At 41.7% G+C, this 22,449-nt stretch overlaps 1 protein-coding gene and 1 long non-coding RNA gene across 4 annotated transcripts; one reads left to right on the forward strand and one right to left on the reverse strand.

Annotated features, from left to right (window-relative positions):
- Window positions 1-1,929: 1,929 nt before the first annotated feature.
- On the reverse strand, window positions 1,930-21,877 carry LOC101117269 (craniofacial development protein 2). Of its 3 annotated transcripts, XM_042230744.2 has the most exons (9): window positions 21,695-21,877; window positions 14,049-14,166; window positions 12,862-13,078; window positions 12,449-12,570; window positions 10,245-11,219; window positions 9,625-9,744; window positions 8,622-8,663; window positions 5,761-5,880; window positions 1,930-2,890 (listed from the first exon to the last, which is right to left on the reverse strand). In XM_042230744.2, exons 1-9 carry the CDS (start codon window positions 21,753-21,755, stop codon window positions 2,845-2,847), a joined length of 1,821 nt encoding a protein of 606 aa, XP_042086678.1. In that variant the 5' UTR covers window positions 21,756-21,877; the 3' UTR covers window positions 1,930-2,844. The 3 variants fall into 3 exon arrangements, with proteins under 3 accessions (XP_042086678.1, XP_012044955.2, XP_042086680.1); XM_012189565.5 differs by lacking the exon at window positions 8,622-8,663; XM_042230746.2 differs by lacking the exon at window positions 8,622-8,663 and having other exon boundaries at window positions 1,930-5,880.
- A 56-nt stretch (window positions 21,878-21,933) lies between these two features.
- LOC132657717 (uncharacterized) lies at window positions 21,934-22,307 on the forward strand. The gene is made up of 2 exons (XR_009596249.1): window positions 21,934-22,095; window positions 22,168-22,307. It is a non-coding gene; the product is annotated as an uncharacterized LOC132657717 (long non-coding RNA).
- Window positions 22,308-22,449: the final 142 nt, after the last annotated feature.

Consider the following 22,449-nt stretch of genomic DNA (forward strand, 5'->3'; position numbering starts at 1 on the left):
AGCAGGCCAAATCCAGCTTAAAGACATATACTTTGGACTTGAAAAGCATTTTCCATGAATTAAAATAGGTCACCAGCTTTTTATTATGATTTTAAAGAACTACACATTTGGTCACTGAGATGACCAAAATTTCTCAAATACTTGGTCTTCATCCAGTTTCTGGCTCATTATCTTCCAAAACCCTGGAATTTCTGAAATAGAGTGATCAAGGTGCTTTGTGTTGTATGAAGGTGACTTTTAGAAGCAAAGGATAGGTGCTGGTTGCCAGGAGAGCCAACCTTGTGATTAAAGGATTGAGCTTTCAGTTCCCAAGCCCCCTATAGCCCTCCTCTGCCCCACCTCTGGGGAGGTACAGTGTTGTTGCAAGCTGAATCCCTCCCCAGTAGCCAGTGATTTAATGAATCATGTATATGTAATGATGTCTCCATAGAACCCAAAGGACAGGGTTGAGAGATTCCCAGTTGGTGACCATGTGAAAATTCAGGGAGAATGTGCTTGTGGAGAGGTCATGGAAGCTCCACACCCCTTCCCCATGCATAGCCCTATGCATCTCTTCCATCTGGATGTTCCCTGAGTTATATCCTTATGATAAACCAGTGATCTAGTAAGTAAAGTGCCTGAGTTCTATGAGTCAGTCTAACAAATTAATAGAACCCAACTTATAGTCAGTCAGAAGCACAGGTAACAACTGGGACTTGGAACTGTTTTCTGGAATGCAGGTTGGTCTGGTAGGACTAAGTACTTAACAGGTAGAATCCGGTGCTGTCTGGGTAGAGTCAGAATTGAGTTCAATTGCTGGGCACTGTGCTGTTGTCCAAGAATTGCTGGTTGGTATGGAGAACACTCAATATACCAGCACTTAAAAACTGAGAGATCGCACATAATCTAGATTTCCAACTTCCTTTGAAAAAGTAGAGAATCTGCCAAGACTGGGCACATAATCCCACCAAGCAGAAATAGGCTAAAACTGAGGAATCCCTTTAAAGAAAGGTCTCCAGTTGGCCACAATAAAATCCCAATCCCCAAGTTTCCCGGTTAATTATTACTGTGTTGTCTTGGCAATAATTTAGGGGATCCTTCCTGCTCTCATTCCCCAAAGTTTCTTCCCACTGTCCAGTCTTGGGTTATCACATTTTGGAAACAGAAAAGATTCTCCTCTCTTGGGATACATCAGATATTGGAGGCTTCTAGGCACCCCACTCCAGTACTCTTGCCTGGAAAATCCCATGGATGGAGGAGCCTGGAAGGCTGCAATCCATGGGGTCGCTGACTGTCGGACTGAGTGACTTCTTTCACGCATCGGAGAAGGAAATGGCAACCCACTACAGTGTTCTTGCCTGGAGAATCCCAGGGACGGGGGAGCCTGGTGGGCTGCCGTCTATGGGGTTGCACAGAGTCGGACACGACTGAAGCGACTTAGCAGCAGCAGCAGCAGCTGAGCTCTGCATCACTCTGGGGTCCTAGAAACATTCTGTATCTTGATCTAACTGCTACCACTTCGTATAGTGTATGGGGCTTCCCTGGTGGCTCAGAGGTTAAAGCGTCTGCCTGCAATGTGGGAAACCTGGGTTCAATCCCTGGGTCAGGAAGATCCCATGGATGGAGGAGCCTGGTAGAGAAACATTCTGTATCTTGATCTAACTGCTACCACTTCATATAGTGTATAAATACATACAAATTCATCAAGACACACATTCAAGATTTGTGTACTATAGTGTATATTATACCTAGACAAAAACAAAGTATTAGAGAATGGATGGGTAGTTCCTGCCAGACACTGAATATCTGTCTGCAATGACTGGAATTATAGCAGTTGTGTTTAACTGTGACAATGGGGTAAACTAACCAAACCAGACAATCTAATCTGCTAAAAAACGGCAGAGTAGAAGATGATTTATGTCACAGAACACCATGAAGCTTCATGTGGACTCAGTGTTGAAATGATACATTTATTTCACAAACTTCATCAGCTTTCAGCAATCCCAGTGTATAATCATACAAAAGCTTCTGGATGCTAACATACAGCCTACAAAGCAGAGTTAAATCACATCTTTGGACAAGAATTTTACCATAAACTAGTTAAGTCGAACATAAAGGAAATACAGTTAAATATATATGTTGAATTGCTGTTCGATTGTTAAGTCATGTCAGACTCTGTGACCCCATGGACTGCAGCTCCCGAGGCTCCTTTGTGCTCCATTTCGTCCTAGAGTTTGGTCAAATTCGTGTTCATTGAGTCGGTAATAGTATCAAACCATCTCATCTTCTGCCGACCTCTTCTGCCTTCAATCTTTCCCAGTGTGAGTATTTTCCAATGAGTCAGCACTCTGCATCAGGTGGCCATACTGGAGCTTAAGCAACAGTCCTACCATTGAATATTCAGAGTTGATTTCCTTTAGGACTAACTCTTTTGTTCTCACTACAGTCCAAGGGTCTCTCAAGAGTCTTCACTAAGTTAAAAAAAAAAAAACAAACAAACACAACTCAAGTTTTCCTATTAGTTAAAAAAAAGTCCAGTTACTTTTTTGTGATCCTTTGTACTTTTCTTCTGTGACTACCCCTGGAAAATTGGTTCTCCTGGCTATTTTCAATCAGAAGCCAGAGTGCATATTGCTTTAAATCAAACAGCACTGTACGTGAAGTCATGGGCAGGTAGCCTTACACTCACAATGAAAACGCCCCTTTAAAAATGTCAGATTTAATTGCCAAAATTATTTTCAAAACAGCTAACAATAACAATTTTGTTTTGTTAACAGATAACAAAACAGAAAAAGATAACAAAAACAGGTTAACAACTGTATTTTATACAAACCAGATTAGGTGGTTAAGGACAAGGTCAGATACTTAATTGTTGCAATCCTTTTTCTTTTCAAGGTCACGTTTTTCAGGCCTTTAAATGAAAAAGAAAGTTAGGGATTAAAAGAAAAATCAAAAGAGCTAAAACTGGGATTTAAAAAGCTCTGATATTTAATTCTAAGGATATAAATTCTCTTGAAGGAAAATGTAAAGGGCACATTGCAAGGCATATCTGAAAATTAAATTTTCAAGAGCCTCAGTGGCCAATGGAGTCTCTAGCAAAAGGTGGGGTGGAAGGAGGATTGGATATTTATTCCCCTGGCTTCTCCCTGGATGGTCCATCATTCAAGTGAGGTTCAACTCCTAAGACGAAGCCCTCTCTATCGCCACTGTCATAGACTGCTCCCTGCTGTGGCCCCTCAGGTCTAGGGGTGGTGATGGAGCCTCATTACTACTAGCTAGGGATACCACACTCTCCCTAGCCCTGTGATTTTTCATTACATTGTGAGTTATTAAACTCTCCTCAAGATAGCGTAATACGAAGATGCCATCTGTTTCCTGCTGGGTTTCCCTAAAACATAGCAGATTTCTTTTTTGTGAAAGGCTACTAGCTCTAAGAAACGAGAGCATTAACATAGACTGCAGCGGGACGATTTTCACGAGCGGCTTAGACAAGGAGAACTTCCCAGGCTGCCACCTGCCCCTCTGCTTATCTTCAGAACTGTGGGAACAGTATTTTCTGGAACACGTTGTCTCCAAGTAGAATGTCTAAGCATCAACAGGGATTATTTTAAAAGCTCTCAAGGAAGCTAGAAGTAAAAATTATGCCAACTAAAACTATCTGTGCTAGACACCTAAGGCAGAAGAATCTCAGCCTTTCAGTCTAATACTTAATCCAGAAAGTAACTTTCATAGTAACACATACAATAAAGCCAACAGACACTGTTTAGTAATACCAGAAACAAGGCTTGGAAACCACAATTAAGCCCAAAGAATGCTAATGCTGTATATGTAGTCTAAAGCAGTATTTCTAAAATATAGGTTGTAACAGATTTTGCAATCAATTCAATGGGTCATAACATTTTTTCAAATAACACATACTAAATAATTACACAGTAATGGACATAGAGTTCATCATACAAACCTACATTACGAGTACACGAAGTACTAATAACGTACTTTTTTTTTTTCCTAATAACACATTTTCTTATTGTGAGTGGCGATCAATAAAGTTTGAAAGCCACTGGTCTGAAGAGAATCCTTTTCAAACAATATAATGATTAGAAGGATAAAGGCATGTTATTTCAGCCAACAGTGTCTTCAGTCCTCACAAAACATAGTTTATGTTGTTCCCTGTACAAGCACATTAACAGCTGAAATAGGGAATGCCTTGGCAGCCCCATGGTTAGAACATGTTTCATTCTATTTCATTTATCTTAAATGATGACTGCAAACGACAGCTTAAAAAGTACTGGCCTAGGGCAGTAACAGTCAGTATGGAGGACTCTGCTCCTCTCACAGCTGCCTTCCTCAGCGTTTCCCTCACTTCCACTACGGTGGCAAGCACTCAAATCCTATTCCTTCTTAGGTTCCTGTGTAACTGTTGCATGACTTCCACCACCTGGTGCTCCAGTGGTTAAAACTCAGGGCTCCCAATGCAGAGCCCTGGTCGGGGAACTAGATCCTATGTGTCACAACTAAGACTCAGCACAGGGAAATAAATAAAAGTCAAAAAAAAAAAAGCACGGAGCAGATGTGAACACAGCCCTTCCTCACATCCCTGCACTCACATCCCTGCCACAACACCCTGAGGAGAGCGTCACTGCAAACACCTCTGGCCACGGCCTGAGTGCCATGGAAGCAGCTGAGCGAGCACGGCAGGGAGCTGGAGGATCACACTGCCCCAACCGCCTCACCCCTGCCGAGTCCCCCAACAGGACAGAGTAGCAGCCACCAGAAGCAGCGGCTGGAAAGCACACCCCGCCCTGGCTACCTTCCCTCACCCTTTCACCTCCCTGCTCGGGCTTCCAGGAATCACCTCTCAGACTAACAACCTGCACTCAAACCTTCATCTCAGGGTCTGCGTTTGGATCAAAGCACACCAGTGTACTCAGTGTTGTTTGGAACCAGAACTGCAGTGAAGAGGAAGGTCTGTCCTATAAAAACTGATAAACTGACAGGAAAGCCAACGATTTTTTTTTTTTTTTTTTAATGTAAAAAACTCAAAACAAAACTATACTGTTCTGGGGGCTGGGGGAGAGGATGAGGCAACAAACTAACTGAAGGGTCAGCAAAGCTGTTATAGGTGACTTGCTTTACCTCCAATTCAAGAGAGCTCTACCCAGAAGTCAGAGGGTGATAAGGGCTGTGATAGGTGCCGTCCATGTCCACTTCTCTGGAGGCTAGTGCCCTGACACTCCCCATACTTAACTATTTGCTTTACTTCTTAGATACAGGTTACGAAGGAAAAAAATGTTTACTGCCCGCGAAGAAAAAATTCTACTATTCAGCTCAAAATAACTCATATATGACAGAAAATATGAAGGGAGAAAAACTATTCTGTTCTTGAGACTGTGTTAATTATTTGGAAGTTACCTTTAACCTTTTTCTGTGCTAATGAAATACTCAGGCGTCAAAGAAAGTACTCAACCCAAGTCTTTATTTCAGATTATGATAAATTACTAATGTTTTCATTTAAAAATACATTTTAAACACGAAGTCTACTACATGTTGAGCTCTGCAGCCAACACTGTGAATCGGGACTTTTATCAGAATCAAACAAGAAACCTATGGCTAACTGTTCTCTGCATCCTCCATTTTGACAAGTATTTCAGCAAAGACAGAACAGCAGAATTCCTTCTCTCAGGAAAGGAGTCACAAGAGCTACAGGTAAATGATGTCCTTGTACTGAAAACAACTTCTCCAACGTGGCAGGCACACTGGACCTGAGCCTAGACTACTCACCCTGACCCAGCAGGAAGCGATGGCACCGCTGCAGGGACATCAGCTTGAGGTTTGTCTTTCTCATCTTGCTTGAACACAGATTTCGCTTCTTGAGATGTTTCACCTACTTCCTTAGTCACGCTGCACAAAGGAAGGAGACACCAAGTTTACAAGAGGTATAAAAAGAAATAAACTCTTTTAAAAGGGCCCAAGTAACAAGGATAAACACCGGGCTTTCTGGAAATTCTGACTGCTGAATCTTATGATTAAAGTTTACTATAACACTTCTAGACAAATTCCCCTTATTAATTTAACAAATGAAACAACAGCAGATGGAAGTCTGACATCTTTATAAAATCCCCTCGTGTCTGTCACACGACAGTCACCACTGAATCACAGCCCACATGTGTCACTGATGTGAGGACTGAAGGCCTCTTCCACTGCACCTCACGTGCACATTAGTGCTCATGCTTAAGTCAAAGTGGGAACAGGGACGTGGAGTAATTGGGAGAAACACACTGGCATTATTTCAAGGAGAAAAGCAACAGTATAAACAATTGGGAATACTCTAAAGGCTCCTGTTCTATATCTAAAAAAACCCAATGATGAAACGAAATTCCTTAAAACTGGCCACACAGGTAGTGATTTAGAAGTTGAAGAAAGTTACACAATTTAGAATCTCGTCCAATTTCAAACAGGAAAGAAAGGTTCTCAACAAAACTGACTCCTAAAACATCAAATAAAGATATGAATGGTGCCAGAAATTTCAGATAAAGAAGGGAAATGCCTTATGTGTGGGTTTCCCAAGTCAATAAAAACATCTGAGAATCCCGTTTAAATGCCGATCTGTGTGTCGGACGATCCAAGATTATGATCACTGTGTTATCCTGAGCGATCAAAAAGGTCATTCAGAATTATGAGGCAATCCTATAAATTCCAGATTTCCAAAAATAAAAGTTCTCATCTCATCTCTTCTCCCCTCCAGGCACCTGGAGACAAGACCCGAATTTCCTTGCTGAGAACGCTCTAACTCCTGCACTCAGTACTGTCACACACACAAGTGGCACAAAACAAGCAGTTCAAGGCTTACACTAAGGATCCTCGCGGGCAGGGACTTCCCTGGCGGTAGAGTAGATGGGAACACACCTATCAATGCAGGGAACATGAGCTGGAGCCCTGATTCAGGAAGGTGCCACAGAGTAACTAAGCCCATGTATCCTAACTATTGAGCCCAAGAGCCGCAACTACGGAAGCCCACATGCCTAGAGCCTGTGCTCTGCAGCAAGAGAAAGTGTTAGTCACTCACAAGAGAAGCCGCCACCATGAGGAACTCAAGCGCTACAATTACAGTCTAGTTGAAGTCCTCAACTAGAGAAAGTAGCAATAAAGACCCTGCACACCAAAAAATAAATAAATACATTGGAAAAAACCCACGAATTTTCACTGGGAAAGACTGCTTTAATCTTGAAGGATGACTTCAAGCAGTGAAACAATCTGCTACTCCTACTCAAGTTCTTCTGATGGCTCAGTGTTACTGGCAGCATTAAGTACAAACTCAGAAGAGTCTTCTCTAATTTACATGTATCAAAAGAACTTAAGTTGGAAAACTTTACTGGAAAAGATTAACTGAGTAAAAAAAGGTTTAATGAAAATAAAAGATTAAATTCATTGGAACACTGAGAACAATTCTAGTTCTGACATTTTTTTGTTTCATTTCTCTTAAACATTGCCAACAACAGCTTAAAAAATACTGTCCTAGATTATTAATAAGGTCAGTCTGGAGAACTCTCCTCCCGTTACTCTGCTCTCTCACAGCCGCCTTCCTTGATGTTTACCCCATTTCCACTGTAGTAGCAAGCACTCAAGTCTTGTTCCTTAGATTCCTGGGTAACTACTACACGACTTCCACCACCTAGCTGCTCTGGTGGGAGACAAATGTCTGGATGAAGAAGCAGATAAAGAGTACGGAGCAGATGTGAACACAGCCCTTCCTCACATCCCTGCACTCACCGCCAGGACACCCTGAGGACAGTGTCACTGCAAACACCTCCGGCCACGGCCTGAGTGCCATGGAAGCAGCTGAGCGAGCACGGCAGGGAGCTGGAGGATCACACCGCCCCAACCGCCTCACCCCTGCCGAGTCCCCCAACAGGACAGAGTAGCAGCCACCAGAAGCAGCGGCTGGAAAGCACACCCCGCCCTGGCTACCTTCCCTCACCCTTTCACCTCCCGTCTCAGGTTCCCAGGAATCACTTCTCACATGAATGACCTGCACTCAAACCTCTTTCCCAGGGTTTCCATTTGGTACAATAAGCAGCAGTGTACAGTGTTGCTTGGAGTCAGGGGTGCAAAGATAAGGAGGGCCTGTGCTGAACAAACCCATAACCTAACAGGAGAAGCGGTTTATTTTTTTTAATGTAAAAACACAAAACTTCATTGCTTGGGGATGAAAGGGTAAAGCAACAAACCGACTAAAAGATCAGTGAAGCCCTATAGGTGACTCGTTCCACCCCAACCCCCACAAAGAGAGAGTTCTGCTCAGGAGTCAGAGGTGATCGGTGCAGTGATGGGAGTGGTCCATGTTCACCGCTCTCCAGGAGAGACCCCTGACTCCTCCTACTTAACTGTCGGCTTTACTTCTTACATGTAGGTTAAGAAGAAAGTTAAGTTTTCCTTCCTCCAAAGAAAGAATTCTCATGTACTATGGAAAATACGAAGGGAGAAAAACTATTAAGTTCTTGACTGTGTGTTAATAAAATTATTTCTAAGTCTGTTTTGACCTTTTTCTGTTCCGATGAGATCCTTACAGGTAGAAGCAGGTACTAAGACCAAATCTTTCTTATAATTATGATGAACTGCTGACATTTTCATTCAAAACTTACTTTTTAAACGTGAAGTCCTCTGTACATTCAGCTCTGTCAACACTGTGAACCAGGAATTTTCTCAGAATCAAACAAGAAACCTATGGTTAATTTAATTCTGCACCCTCCCTAATTGGCAAGTATTTCAAGAAAGGCAGAACAGCAGCAGAATTCCTTCTCTCAGGAAAGGAGTCTCCTGGAGAAGGAAATAGCAACCCACTCCAGTATTCTTCCCTGGAAACTCCGTGGACAGAGGAGCCTAGCAGGCTACAATCCATGAGGTCAGAAAAAGTTGGACACAACTTAGCAACTGAATATGAAATAGGTAAACCATATGTTACATCTTTCCAGTGCGTTGTTTTCCCTATGGGAAATGATCTGGTGTTTTCACATTGGTTGCATGTCCTACGTACTTAGTGTTAAGTTGCTCGGGTGTGTCCAACTCTGTGATTTCATGGTCTATTCGTGGAATTCTCCAGGCAAGAATACTGGACTGGGTAGCCATCCCTTCTCCAGGCATCTTCTCAAACCCAGGGATCGAATGTGGGTCTCCAGCATTGCAGGCAGATTCTTTACAGTCTGAGCCACCAGGCAAGTCACTCACCTCTATGCACTTAATAGCAATACAAATCTAACCACTTCCTTCATTATATAAATTTCTTCAAAAGCTTCAAGTACTTTGGTGTTTTGTTAAGTGTCTTCTTGCAGACTCCTGGACTCTTCTCTAACAATGTGGGTTTGGTGTTCTCTTGGCCTAGGTCTCCGCTGCTGTCACCCTCAGGACGCCTTCAGGACTCCTGTCCACTGTTGCATCTTCTGATTCCTAGACCTCATGTATATATTTGTTTCAAAAAAGCATTTTTTTAAAAAGAGGACATTCTCCAGTATTTTTCCAATAAAAAGAGTTTGGGAGATGAAAAACAGGAAAAAGAGTACTAACAGGTATAGGTAAAGGGCGCCACTGTACTCAAGACATCTTCTCCAACATCTCAGGTATGCCTGGGCCTGAGGCTAGACTACTCACCCTGACCCACCAGGAACTGAGGACACAGTTGAAGGGACGTTAGCCTCAGGCTTTTCTTTCTCATTCTGCTTTAAGACGGATTTTGCTTCTTCATTTGTGGCATCCTCTTCATTAGTCACTCTGCACCAAGGAAGGAGATACCAAGTTTACAAGAGAATAAAAAGAAACAAAATCTAAGAAAAGGGCATAAGTAACAAGAAAAAAACCACTGGGATTTCTGTAAATTCTAGCTGCCAAAACTTCATGATTAAAGTTCACTCGAACAGTTCTAGAGAATAGTCCCTCTCTCTGCAAAGACCAAAGACAATGAATAGCAATGAAGACCCAGGGCAACCAAAAATAAAATGAAATATCTTCACTGGCTACCACTGCTTTGACCTCAAAGGATGACTTCAAAGAAACAAAAAAAACATTGTTACTCCCCTACCTAAGTTCTTGTGATGGATCAATATTAACTCAGAGCATAAAATACAAACTGCTGAATCTCACATTCAAGACCACCCAAAATCTGGTTCTACTCTCTATCAGGCTTAATTTCTGTGCCCCTCTAGTCTCTTAATCTCACGAATCTATCTGTCACCTCCACTGTAAAATCACAAGATATCTGATTTAGGTCATACCTGAATGGCCGAGTCGTTTTTGGTATTATCTTCAACTTAAGCCTGAACTTTGCAATAAGGAGCTTATGATCTGAGCCACAGTCAGCTCCAGGTCTTGTTTTTGCTGACTGTACAGAGCTTCTCCATCTTTGGCGACAAATAATATAATCAATCTGATCTCGGTATCGACCATCTGGTGATGTCCATGTGTAGAGACGTCTACTAGGTTGCTGGAAAAGGGTGTTTGTTATGACCAGCCTGTTGTGGTGACAAAACTCTATTAGCCTTCGCCCTGCTTCATTTTGCATTCCAAGGCCAAACCGGCCTGTTATTCCAGGTATCTCTTGACTTCCCACTTTTGCATTCCAATCCCCTATGATGAAAAGGACATCTATTTTCGGTGTAATTTCCAGAAGGTGTTGTAGGTCTTCATAGAACCGGTAAACTTCACCTTCTTCAGCATAAGGAGTTGGGGCATAGACTTGGATTACTGTGAGGTTGAATGGTTTGCCTTGGAAACGAACTGAAATCATCCTGTCGTTTTTCAGATTGCACCCAATTATTGCATTTCGGACTCTTTTGTTGACTATAAGGGCGACTCCATTTCTTCTAAGAGACTGTTGCCCACAGTAATAGATATAATGGTCATCTGAATTCAATTCGCCCATTCCCGTCCATTTTAGTTCACTGATTCCTAAGATGTCGATGTTTATTCTTTCCATCTCCTGCTTCACCACATCCAATTTACCTGGATTCATGGATCTAACGTTCCAGGTTCCTATGCAGTATTCTTCTTTACAGCATCGGAGTTTACTTTCGTCACCAGACACATCGACAGCTGGCTGTCCTTTCCACTTTGGCCCAGCAGCTTCGTTCTTACTGGAGGTGTTAGTATCGGCCCGACGCTCTTCACCAGCAGCATGCTGAACACCTTCGGACCTGCGGGGCTCATCTTCCGATGTCCTGCCAGACAGCCTTCCCTGCTGTGTAAGAAACCTGCATGTGGATCAAGAAATAGTTAGAATCGGATGGACACAGAACAACAGATGGGTTCAAAATTGGGAAAGGAGTTGTTGTTTAGGCCCTAACTAGTGTCCAACTCTTGTAATCCCATCAAGATGGCAGGAACTTCATCTGTTCTCATTTAGCTCTACCTTACAGATCTAGTCTCATATTATAAGTTTAAACAAATGAGCAGGAGGAAACTCTAGGTATGTGCCTCTCATCCGCAACAATCAAGAGTATTAAGCTTTTATTGTTTTTCTACACTAGTAAAAAAAAAAAAAAAAAACCTATGAATCAACAGAAAAAAATAACAGTAAGATGAGAAAATAGTATAAGAATCAAACTTTTCTCCTAGTACTTTTATTTGTGACCTGACTTCAAAGGTTTTATTGGGGCTTATACTTCAAAGTTAAAGGAAGTTATAAAGGGAGAAATAGCTAAAGTCACCATGCACGGCAAAAATTTAAGTCAAACCAAGTATTTAATGCTTAACTCTTACATTTTCTTGTTTCCATTCAGTCAACCATATCACACTACCCCCAAACTATTACCATCTGTGAAAGGACCATTCTCATGTACCCGGACACAGGAGCCACTGTTTCCCTTGGGGCTTCCAAGGTGGAATCGGCCCTGCCAACGCGGGAAACATAAGAGACTCGGGCTCGATCCCTGGGTCAGGAAGATCCCTGGAGGACGACATGGCAGCCCACTCCAGTATTCTTGCCTGGAGAATCCCATGGACAGTGGAGCCTGGCGGGCTACAATCCATAGCATTGCAAAGACTGAAGTACTGTTTTCCTTGAGTTCAAGTGTTAAGTCTTTCAAAACATTAAGAGAGGTTGGAATGAGAACAGATATCTAACACCACTGAGAAAGATGTTTCTTTTTAGGTGGTCCAGGGTTAAGAATCCTCCGTGCAATGCAGGGGACAACGGTTTGAACCCTGGTCTAGGAAGATACCACATGCTGCAGAGCAACTAAGCCCGTGCTCCACAACTACTAAGACTGCGCTCTATAGTCAGAGCTCTGCCTCAGAGGAGCCGCCACAGACAGAAGGCCGCACACCACACCAGAAAGGAGCCCCTGCCCACCCCAACCAGACAAAGCCCGAGTGCAGCAAGGAAGACCAGGGCAGCCAACGAATACAGCAATTAGTAGTAAACAAGAGACATAGTAAAAGAGAGATGTGCTGTTTTAAAGAACTAGTTTTGTCACGTTACCTGACTTCTTCACCAGCAAGAGGTGATTTGGTGAGTTTAACTTCTTCTGCTTCTTTAGGTTTCTCTAGCTCTTCCGCTTTGACCACATGACTTGCACTTGTCTCTTCAGTCTCCTCTCCTGTCTATGAAAAAGGGAATGCAGTAAGTTTCATATTTGGATGAAAACTGAAAGATCCATCTAAATATATTGTTTCCGGCTAGTCTTAACATGTATTTCCATCTTTAAGTACTCACTGAAAACTGATTTTCTCTCAGAGAAAGCTTTGCTTTTCACTTAGTAGAGTTACTATTAAAAGACAGCTACCTTGATTTTTGCTGAAGCCTCACACCTTAGTTTGTAAATTGAGAAAATCTACCTAGGGAACTTCTGGCATTTATGAGGAAACATTCATCCTATTCACCTATAAACTTACTTTGCTTTGTGTACTCGGAGGCAGTTCTGATTTTGGTTCTACATCACTGACGGAGCTGGCCAGCACTTCATCCTCCTTTCCCCTGGCATCCTCTGACTCAGCGCCTTTTTCCCGTTCTGCAGCTGCATCTTCCTTTTCACTAATATTCCCTCCAGATTCCCTGTTGGCATCCTCCTCCTCCTCTTGGTCTAGTGAGAGGCGACCTTGTTTTCTCTTCCTGATCACCAACAGTCACAAAGAAGAGAAGACAAACAGGCAAAACAATTTGTTATCCCTTCCTGAATTCCAAACATAATGTTGCAAACCTAAAAAAACTCTTAAACTGGGGACTAGTGATTAACATGCATGATACAGTGAGTGGGAGAGATAAGCTGTGATTTTGTGGAAGAAATAAAAAGAACTGGATTCCTACTGTAAGGATTTTCCTAAAACGCTTAGAATCAAATATACTGTTCTAAGTTAGGATCAGCTATTTTTACCAAGAAAACACCCAAAATCACCTTACAAAATCAACTGGTTCAAAGAGAGAGCTCTAAGAACAAACAAATGTCAGCTACTTGTGACTTTTTAAAAGTCATTTCATTTGAAGGACAGAGATTGAAGAGAACGTTAGATTTCTACACACTGCTTTTGCCTAGAGTTCTGAGGGGGTGAGGTACAGGGAAGACTTGTATCTTCTGTCTGAAGCTGGAAAGATGGAATACTGAAAAACTCAAGGACAAAAGCACTGGGCTCAAGACTTAAAAGAGTAAATGCTTAAGACTATTCTGGCTACAAGGAAATCATGCAATATTCAAAATACTTTTTTACAATCTACTTTTTGTTTCAATGCTCAGAAGACAGAAACATCAGTTACAGAATAAAAGACAGATCTGATTTACAAATGTACATGTGTACGAAGACACACACAAGCGGTGCAGCCAAATAAAAAGACTTTTAATTGAAAATTCATTTTAAGTCAGGTGCACTTATTAATTACACATCGAGTTTTTAAAAAATTAAAGCTCAAGAATTTTTAAAGCTTTCCAGAGAATAAGAATGTAATTCCAAAATACCACAAAATGTTCCCCTCAATGAGAAAAAGGTTAGAAACACTGGCAGCAAGAAACATATCATCGGGTCAACCCCATCAATCTCAATGGTTGTAACAGCGGCCCATGACTTCAGGGCCTTGAGGGCAGCATCACCTGGCCAGAACGCTCTCAGCCTTTCTTTTTGTCCCTTTGGTTTTCTGTGTCTCTTCTTCGCCATCCACTTCATCTTCCTTCATTAATTCATTTATATCATCTTCATGACACTCTCCACCTGAAATCACGTAACAGGGTGGTCAGACAGACAGGAATAAAGGATTTTCACATTGAAATGACACATTTTCATTAAGAAAAAAAAAAGTCTAGTACTTTCCCTTGTTCTTCACCAGACTAAAATATCATTTTCTGAGGGCTGTCCTCGTTTCTGAAGACTAGGCTACGTTCCCCCAGTCTAGGCCTCCAAGACAGTCCATATTTTTCTCCTGAACTCACTCCATTTATACTTAATGTCTGCAATTCCTGCTGTGCTCCACACACTATGAGGACACAGCTGCACAAGTCTTTAGCAGTATATGCTGACTGAATAAACAGAAATTCCAAATCTACTACTGTACTTGTCAAAAAGAAACTGATGTTTCCACCTGATCTTGGACATCTTTCAAACTAACCAAAAGATACCTTGTCTTATCAATAAAAGAGGTTTAGAAAAAGGCTTAAAGACTTCAAGCTAGACATAACAGAAACAAACACATCAATTTCCCATCTTCAGACACTGACATTCAGGGTCCCGAACAAGAGTATTGTTTGGATGCCCAGTCTGACCACATTCTATGGGTAACAACCAAAAGATCCTGGTACACATAGATTCTACCAAACCACCAGATTTTGTTATTACTTCACTTAAGCTTTTACAGAAAGTATAATATACCCCAAAGCACACAATATAATGTAGAGATCAACGAAATTATACAAAGTGAACACACTTGTATAACTAGATCCAGCTGAAGAAACAGAACATGACTAGCACTGCAGAAGCCACCCGGGCCCTGCTGCAATCACTAGGCACCACCCACATCCCACAAGGAACCACATTGTCAAGTCTAACATCAAGGAGTAGTTTCATCTGTTTTTGAGTCTTAAGCAAAAAGCCTACAATATGTACTCTTGCCTCCAGCTTCCCCCACTCAACATTCTAAGTCATGCTTCCTTACATGGAGCTGTAGCTTATTCACTGTCATCCCTAAATATTATTTCATTGTATGACTATACCATAATTATCCATGCCTGCGTTATGGACATTTGGTTTGAGACCATTACAAAGAGTGGTATTTTGAATATTTCTCCAGATCCATTTAGTTTTTAAATGTTTAACTCACGACGAACTAGGACCACCAAACACTCGAGGAAAGCCTCTAATATCAAAGGCAAACTGAAAACAAACAGAAAGGAAATCAGAGGAAACAAAAAAAGGGGGGAAAAAACACCCTATATAATTAAATCTCCTCAGAGGCATCCACAAAAAAAGGATGACTAAAAGAAATTAATTAGAAAAAAACTATTAGAAAACTCTTAAAAACTACCAACATGACAGAAGTTTAGGGGAAAAAAAAAACCCAACAAAACAAAGATAATGAGAATGAGCTAGCCATAGGAAAATCTGTGAAATGAGCATTTGAGGTCAACAGAATAGTCAATACATGGGTTCTAAAACTAAATCAAAGTTGGTATCCTAGACAGCAAATGGACATGAGTTTTTGAGTAAACTCCGGGAGTTGGTGATGGACAGGAAGTCCATGGGGTCACAAAGAGTCAGACATAACTGAACTGAATATAGAGTATAAAAAGGCAAAACTACAAGGAAAAACAGAAAACTAAGGAAAATCACTATTGGTAAGCGTCAACAGAACACAGGAGAACACAGTGGGATAGGCAGGGACAGAAGCAAGAGTTCTCTGTTTATCTCTCTGTAGAATTCAGAAAACCCCTTAAATTAAGCAAAGTTTAAATAAACAAACATAATCATCAAAATGATAACACAACACACTAAGAAAGGGCATTGGAGACTAACGTCTCCACGGGCTTTACAGTATTTTGACTGCATAACCTTAGCAAAATGCATTCTAGAGACAAAAAAATGTTCTATTCCTATTAGTAATAACAGTGTTGGTATTTTGAAAGTATTTCTTTTGTATTACAGGTAAAAGCAAGGAAGTTGTTCTGCTAATCATATTAGGAATATAGACCTTCAGCACATGAGAAATGACACACAATTATAAAACCACCTTAATGAAATTAAGTGAAAGCAAATGTTAAAATTGAATTTAAAATTTAGAACTCTTTTTAAGGTATTTTTTAGCTCTGTTTACTGAAACAGAATAGGAGCAATATCACTCTAGTTGTTCAGTCACCAAGTCCTGTCCAGTGTTTTGTGACAGCATGGACTGCAGCACAGCAGGCCTCCCTGTCTTTCACCATCTCTCGAGTTTGCCCAAGCTCATATCCATTGAACTGATGATGTCATCCAACCATCTCACCCTGTTGCCCTCTTCTCCTGCCTCAATCTTCTCATCATCAGGGTCTTTTCCAATGAGTCAGCTGATCGCACCAGGTTGCCAAATTATTGGGGGTTCAGCTTCAGCATCAGTACTTTTAATGAGTATTCAGGATTGACTGGTTTGATCTCCTTGCAGTCCAAGGGACTCAAGAGAGTCTTCTCCAGCACCACAGTTCGAAGGCACCAATTTTTTAGTGCTCAGCCTTATTTCCCAACTCTCACAGAATTGAAACATTTATCTTTTTTCCCTCTACCTGGCTGATCCTACCAGTACCACATGCTTGTCTCAAAGATTAATCCATACATAAGCATGCATGGTCAGTACAATGAAACTGCAAAGAGCTCACTGACTCAGTTATGGCTTCTTTGGTCGCTTGATTACTGCAACTGGATTACAAGCAGTTACACTAATCACTGTTTAAATTTGTTCTTTGTTTTCAAATTGCGCTTTGTGTCCCCAGCTGCACTGTTATTGTCAATGTTAATAGCTGCATTACTTATATCCTATTTAATTAATAAGAATGCTGTCTCCTATAATAACCAATGTGTAATCGGGCCTCAAACAAAACTTCTATGGCTAAACATTTTGAGAAAATCACATTTATAAACATAAAATAATTGTAATAGCATAATTCTAGGTATGGTAAGGAGCAACAAGGGAAAATGTCTCCTGGATTATAGTCAAGACAGAATCCAGAGAAATTTTAATTATTCATGGAGCCTGGTCCAAAATTTAACACCTGGAGGGGCACATCAAGAATTTTTGTCTAAACTGGGATAAGCCTCCCAGTGTTGTGGGACAAAAGCTGTTCATGGACAATCTCCCAAATATTGGTCAAATTCCTGATCAAGAGGGGAAGACTTGAGAAATGAAATCAGCAACTGCAGCCCTTCAATGTGAGTAAATGAGCCCTGAGGAAGAGGAATACCTAAAACCTAGCTGGCATCAGACTGCATAGACTCCTTTTGGTGAACCCTGAGGAAACTGGGAATACAGGATTACAGGCTCCCAGAGAGGTGATGGACCTACCGAGGAAATAATTTTAATGAGCCCTCTTGCATCTCGCCATACATAGAAAAGTGCTGACTTTCTTAAACTGAGATACTGTCTCTTGGATGTGAAGTTCAGTATCTCTACGTCAACAAGGATAAAGTAGACACTTTCCAAAGAGGAACAAAAAGAAGATAAATCTCAACATTCAGAACACTGGCGCCAAAGGTGGACACTCCAGCAAGATCCACTGACAAACAGAACGCATGCTCTCTTTCCAAGAGGCAGAGAAGCCAATTCTAATTCCTTAATCTTGGAAACTGTTTCTTTGCCTTCCTTTTCGTTGTTTTTGTTATTACAATCATATCCTAACAGCCTACCTCAGAGGACCCTAGAGTAGGACTGACTGAGCGACAAACACTTTCACAGGACCCTGCCTGCCCCCTGCCTGACTATGAAACTAAAAAGCTTTTGTTCCGCTCGTAGAGATAATCGGACCCCACTCACCTGTGAATAGCTTAAAAAGAAGAGATGAATACACCCCTTCCAAAGGCTGGCCCTTCCCAAAGATGCTTTTCAAGACTGAACACCCTTTTCACTTTGCTTCCTCACTGCCTCTCCCTATTCTGTCCTTTGGCTTTAGTTCCTCATTGCTTCTCTCTCGCCCTCTCTCTCCGATTTTATAAAACAACCTGGCATCCAGACCCCAACAAATTAAGTTACTATGACAAGTTAAGAATGCCAACTTTTAAAGTTGTATTCCTTGCCTCAACACCTCATCTCTTGGATTCATTGGCCTGTCCTTTGACAAGCAGAGTGAGCTTGTACTCAGTATCAGATTCTTTACCACTGCACCACCTGGAAAATCTTCTGGAATTTAAGTCCATCCCAGCTACTATTTAGGTGAGTAACTTTAGGTGCCTCAGTTTCTTCATCTGTAAAATGAAGAGCATAAAAACATGGACCTGGTAATGTTATGTGATTGAGCTAGTAATGAAGTAGCAATGGAAAGTCCTTAAAACACACAAAAGGCATCTATGAAAAACCTACAGCAAACATACAAAGAACAGTAAAGCAATCATGTTTTCTCCTTAAAATTGGGAACAAGGCAAGGATGTGAATGCTCGCCACTCCTATGCAACACACACTGGAACTATACCCAGTGAAATAAGGCTACCAAAAGAAAGAAAAAGTATGCCTACCGCAAAAGAAGAGATAAAATGGTTTCCATACACTCACAGTATGATCTATCTTCGGGGGTAGGGAAGGGTAAAGGTGGTCTTGGAACTGTTAATTTTAATGGTAGTTACATAAATCTAATAAGCATTTCTCAAAAACTCACAGAACACTGTAAGAGTAAATTTTACTGTACAAAAGTTAAAAGTAGAACTATTTAGAGCATCATCATTATTATTGACATTTATGAAGTGGATTTGTTGAGAGAGATACACATTCCATAGACAGAATGCCAACCATCTCCAAAGGAGAAAGGGGCCCCAGGTAATGGGGCCATCTTGGAAAGCAAGAGCGGTCATGGGAGAAATCCACAGGGTATGGGCCATCTCAGAAGGCAAGAGGCCTGAAAGCATTATTAATATCTATAGGACATTAAGACACTGCACTCATGAAACAAGAATATGATGTTATATAGAAGTTTTCAAACAAAAAAAGTTCTCAAAATTAAAAATATCCAAGGGCTACATCTTGATGCCCAACCCTGGTTATGAGGACAACAAGAAAACAGATCACATGTTTCCCAGTGGCTTCTGCAAGTTTCTGGTCTACAACATCAAACAGCTTGAAGGGTTGCTGACATGTGACCAATCGTACTGTGTGCTGTGACTGCTCCCAACACCTCCTCTAAGAACCTCAAAGTAATTGTGGAAAAAGCAGCCCACCTAGCCATCTAAGTCACCAACTCCAATGCCAGGCTGCACAGAGACGATATTTACGGATAGCTTATGGAAGGAGGAAAAAAACTCAAAAGAAAAGCGGAATGTTAAAATACTGAAATATTCTCATAAAGCCAAAAAAAAAAAAAAAGAAAGAAAATTAAAAGTTAGTAAGGAGGATAAAAATAGAAAAAACAAAGTATCAGTCCATAAGGTAATATGAGTCAATATATAAATAATGATGATTACCGAAAAAAATGAAGACAACTGTCCCTCCCCAAATTTAAAAAGTTACAGAAGGATGGATATCACTGCAAAATATCAGAAACAAAGACAAGATTCTATCTATCACCGTCCAGAAACAAACATTTTATATAAATGAGTAAAAACTATCAACAAGAGACTTTTTAAAATAAAAACACTGGAAACTTAGAAAATAATGGGACAAAAACCTTCAAAATTCACATTAAAAAATTATTATAGAACACAAAATTCCATACCAAACTACTAATCGTGCCTGAGGTCACCTGGTTATTTTTAGTGATGGTCTCCAAAAAAAAAGATTCCATCATGCAATTCTGTTGAAAAAGTTATTTGATGATTTATCCTCATTTTGGTGGAACATGCCAAGAAAGAAGACATCATGGGACCCAAGAAACAGGGAATCCAAGAGAAAAGGAAGATAAATGGAACATCCAGAGAGGCGGTTATGATGATAGATCTTAGTTTTAAAACTGATTTAAAAAAAAACAAAAAAAAAAACAAGCCAAAATGGAGCAGGTCCGAAACAAAGAGGGACTTCAAAATAAAGGATGATTAATAAATCTAAATATGTTGAGAGGTAACTCAAACAATTTTCAAAGTTCAGAATCGAATCAGTAGTACGTATATAGATGACTAAGCAACAACAAAATGAAAATTATTCACTACAGAGAAAACTAGTGGAGCAAAAACCATTAACACCGCGGGATGTTTACAAAGTCATTACAACAACAAAAAAAGAAAATACTTAAATATTAATAGTCTAACCCAAACTGAGATAGGAACACTGGCAGGCTGGGGAGGTGGGAAAGGTCTGAAGGTGAAAAAGTGTGTGTTGGCAGAGAGGGGAAAGACTGAAGGAGGCGTTAAAAGAAGACCTAACATGAATAGGTTAAGTCAACAGTCGACGGAAACACCAAATTTTACAAGAAGAAAACAGTTCCTGCTAGCGAGGACTGACAGGGATGAGAAGTTGATGGAAATGGTTCAGTTTCAAAATAAGCCTTTCAGAAATATCTGACTATTTTTAAGCAGGCTCATGGTAACTTCGATTAAAACGAAAATTAGTTTTTAAATGATCACAATGGACGATACGGAAAGACCAATGTTGGTGCAGTGAATCTTAGTGATTATGGGCTCCCCCCGACGCTCAGTGGGTAAAGAATCAGCCTGCGACGTGGGAGAACACTGGAGACTCCGGTTGGATCCCTGGGTCAAGAAGATCCCTTGGAGGATATAATGGCAACCCACCACCCTATTTCTACCTGGGAAATTCTACGGACAGAGGAGCCTAAGGGGGCACAAATAATGGGATCCCACTGAGTCGGACCCACTTAGCGATTAAGCACACACATAAACAAATGATAATGGTAACTCAGAGCGAGACTGGTGAGGGAGTGATCAGAAATGAATCTTATTTGTAGACTCAAACAGAATTTAATGACTGGTTGGAGCAAAAGTGAGAATAAGGACAACTGCCAAGGGTTTTTTGTTTTGTTTTTATCCTGAGCAATTGGGCGGGCAGATACATCTAATGAAATGGGGAGCCTGGGGAAAGTGCAGGATGGCGAAGGGGTAGCAATGGGTGACATTTTGGCCCGATTCTATTTTAGAAGCATATACAAAAACAAAACAAAAAGGTCCGAAAGGAGAACCATGAGTATAGAGGTTGCAAAGAAGTAAAGGACATCACTACGTGGACTTTTTAACCAGATCCCTTTTGAGGACAAAGTGAAGACATATATCTGGGACGTGATGCTAGCTACCAATTCCTTGGGGACGGAAGGTCTGGGGATAAGACTGCCTTTCAGAAGAGTTCAGGGTCGCTAAGGGTACGCAATGCCAGACCGCCGTCAGACTCCGAGGTAGGGTTCTCACGCTCCGAATGGGGAGACGGCCGAAGCCAGGCCCCGAGAAGCAGCTGCGCGAAACGTCGCCGAGCACACAAGCCGAGCCCAGGGGACCGCGCTGGGCGGGCAGGCGGAAGAGGACGCCGAGCCGCTCGAGAACACGCCCGCCGGGCCAACGCACAATCGGCAAAGCGTGCCTCTAGCGAGGCGCTGGGCGGGGCAAGCCGCCGTTCGCCTCAGGTAGAGTCGCTCACCCAACGGCACGCAGTCCTCGTCCTTCGAAGTGGAAATGTCTTTGGAGTCGAATTCCTCCATGTCGCTGTCGCACGAAGCCCACAGGGACGCAGCAGGGACGTCCAACAGCAAAGCTCCAGAAAGGACCGTAGACTTGCAGCGTGGTCGATGGCGCCTGACTCCGCAACTCCCCCCAGCCCCGCGGCGTGTGCGCAGGCGCAGAGCGTACCACGTGATCGAAAGGCAATACTTCCGGGCCAAAGGCTCCGGCTTGACCCTGCTGGGGCGGTTGGAAGAACGCGGGCTCCGGCCTGAAGCGGTGCATGCTGGAACTTGTAGTGCTCAGAGCTCAGCTGTTTTGATCTGTGTATGCTTGACTTCTTTTGCCCATGAGAATACAGATTACCTTCGCTATTCACAGGTTGGTATTTTTAAATTGGCTTGTTATAACTTATTGTAACCCCTCCAAATCAATATTCCCTGTGATTTCTAGGGTTATTCGCGGACATGCGCAGAGTGAAAATTTGGAGTGAAAATTTTAACCAGCGGTGGGTTGTACCGAAGATGGATCCCACAATCCGCTGTCTTACTTCAGCTCTTCTAGTGTAAATAAATATCTTCACAGCCTCTTCAGTACTGCGTTTTTTTCATTTTTATACTTTCTGTCGGCGATTTCGCTGTTCAGAGTGACCGCCGAGCTCATTCTGTAACAGCAGGATGAGCACAGCCCTCAGCAGGCAGCAGTTGCAGTGCCTCCTTACCCGGCACCTTGTTA

This window comes from Ovis aries, chromosome 14 (genome assembly GCF_016772045.2).
Source record: "Ovis aries strain OAR_USU_Benz2616 breed Rambouillet chromosome 14, ARS-UI_Ramb_v3.0, whole genome shotgun sequence".
Lineage (NCBI taxonomy): Eukaryota > Metazoa > Chordata > Mammalia > Artiodactyla > Bovidae > Ovis > Ovis aries.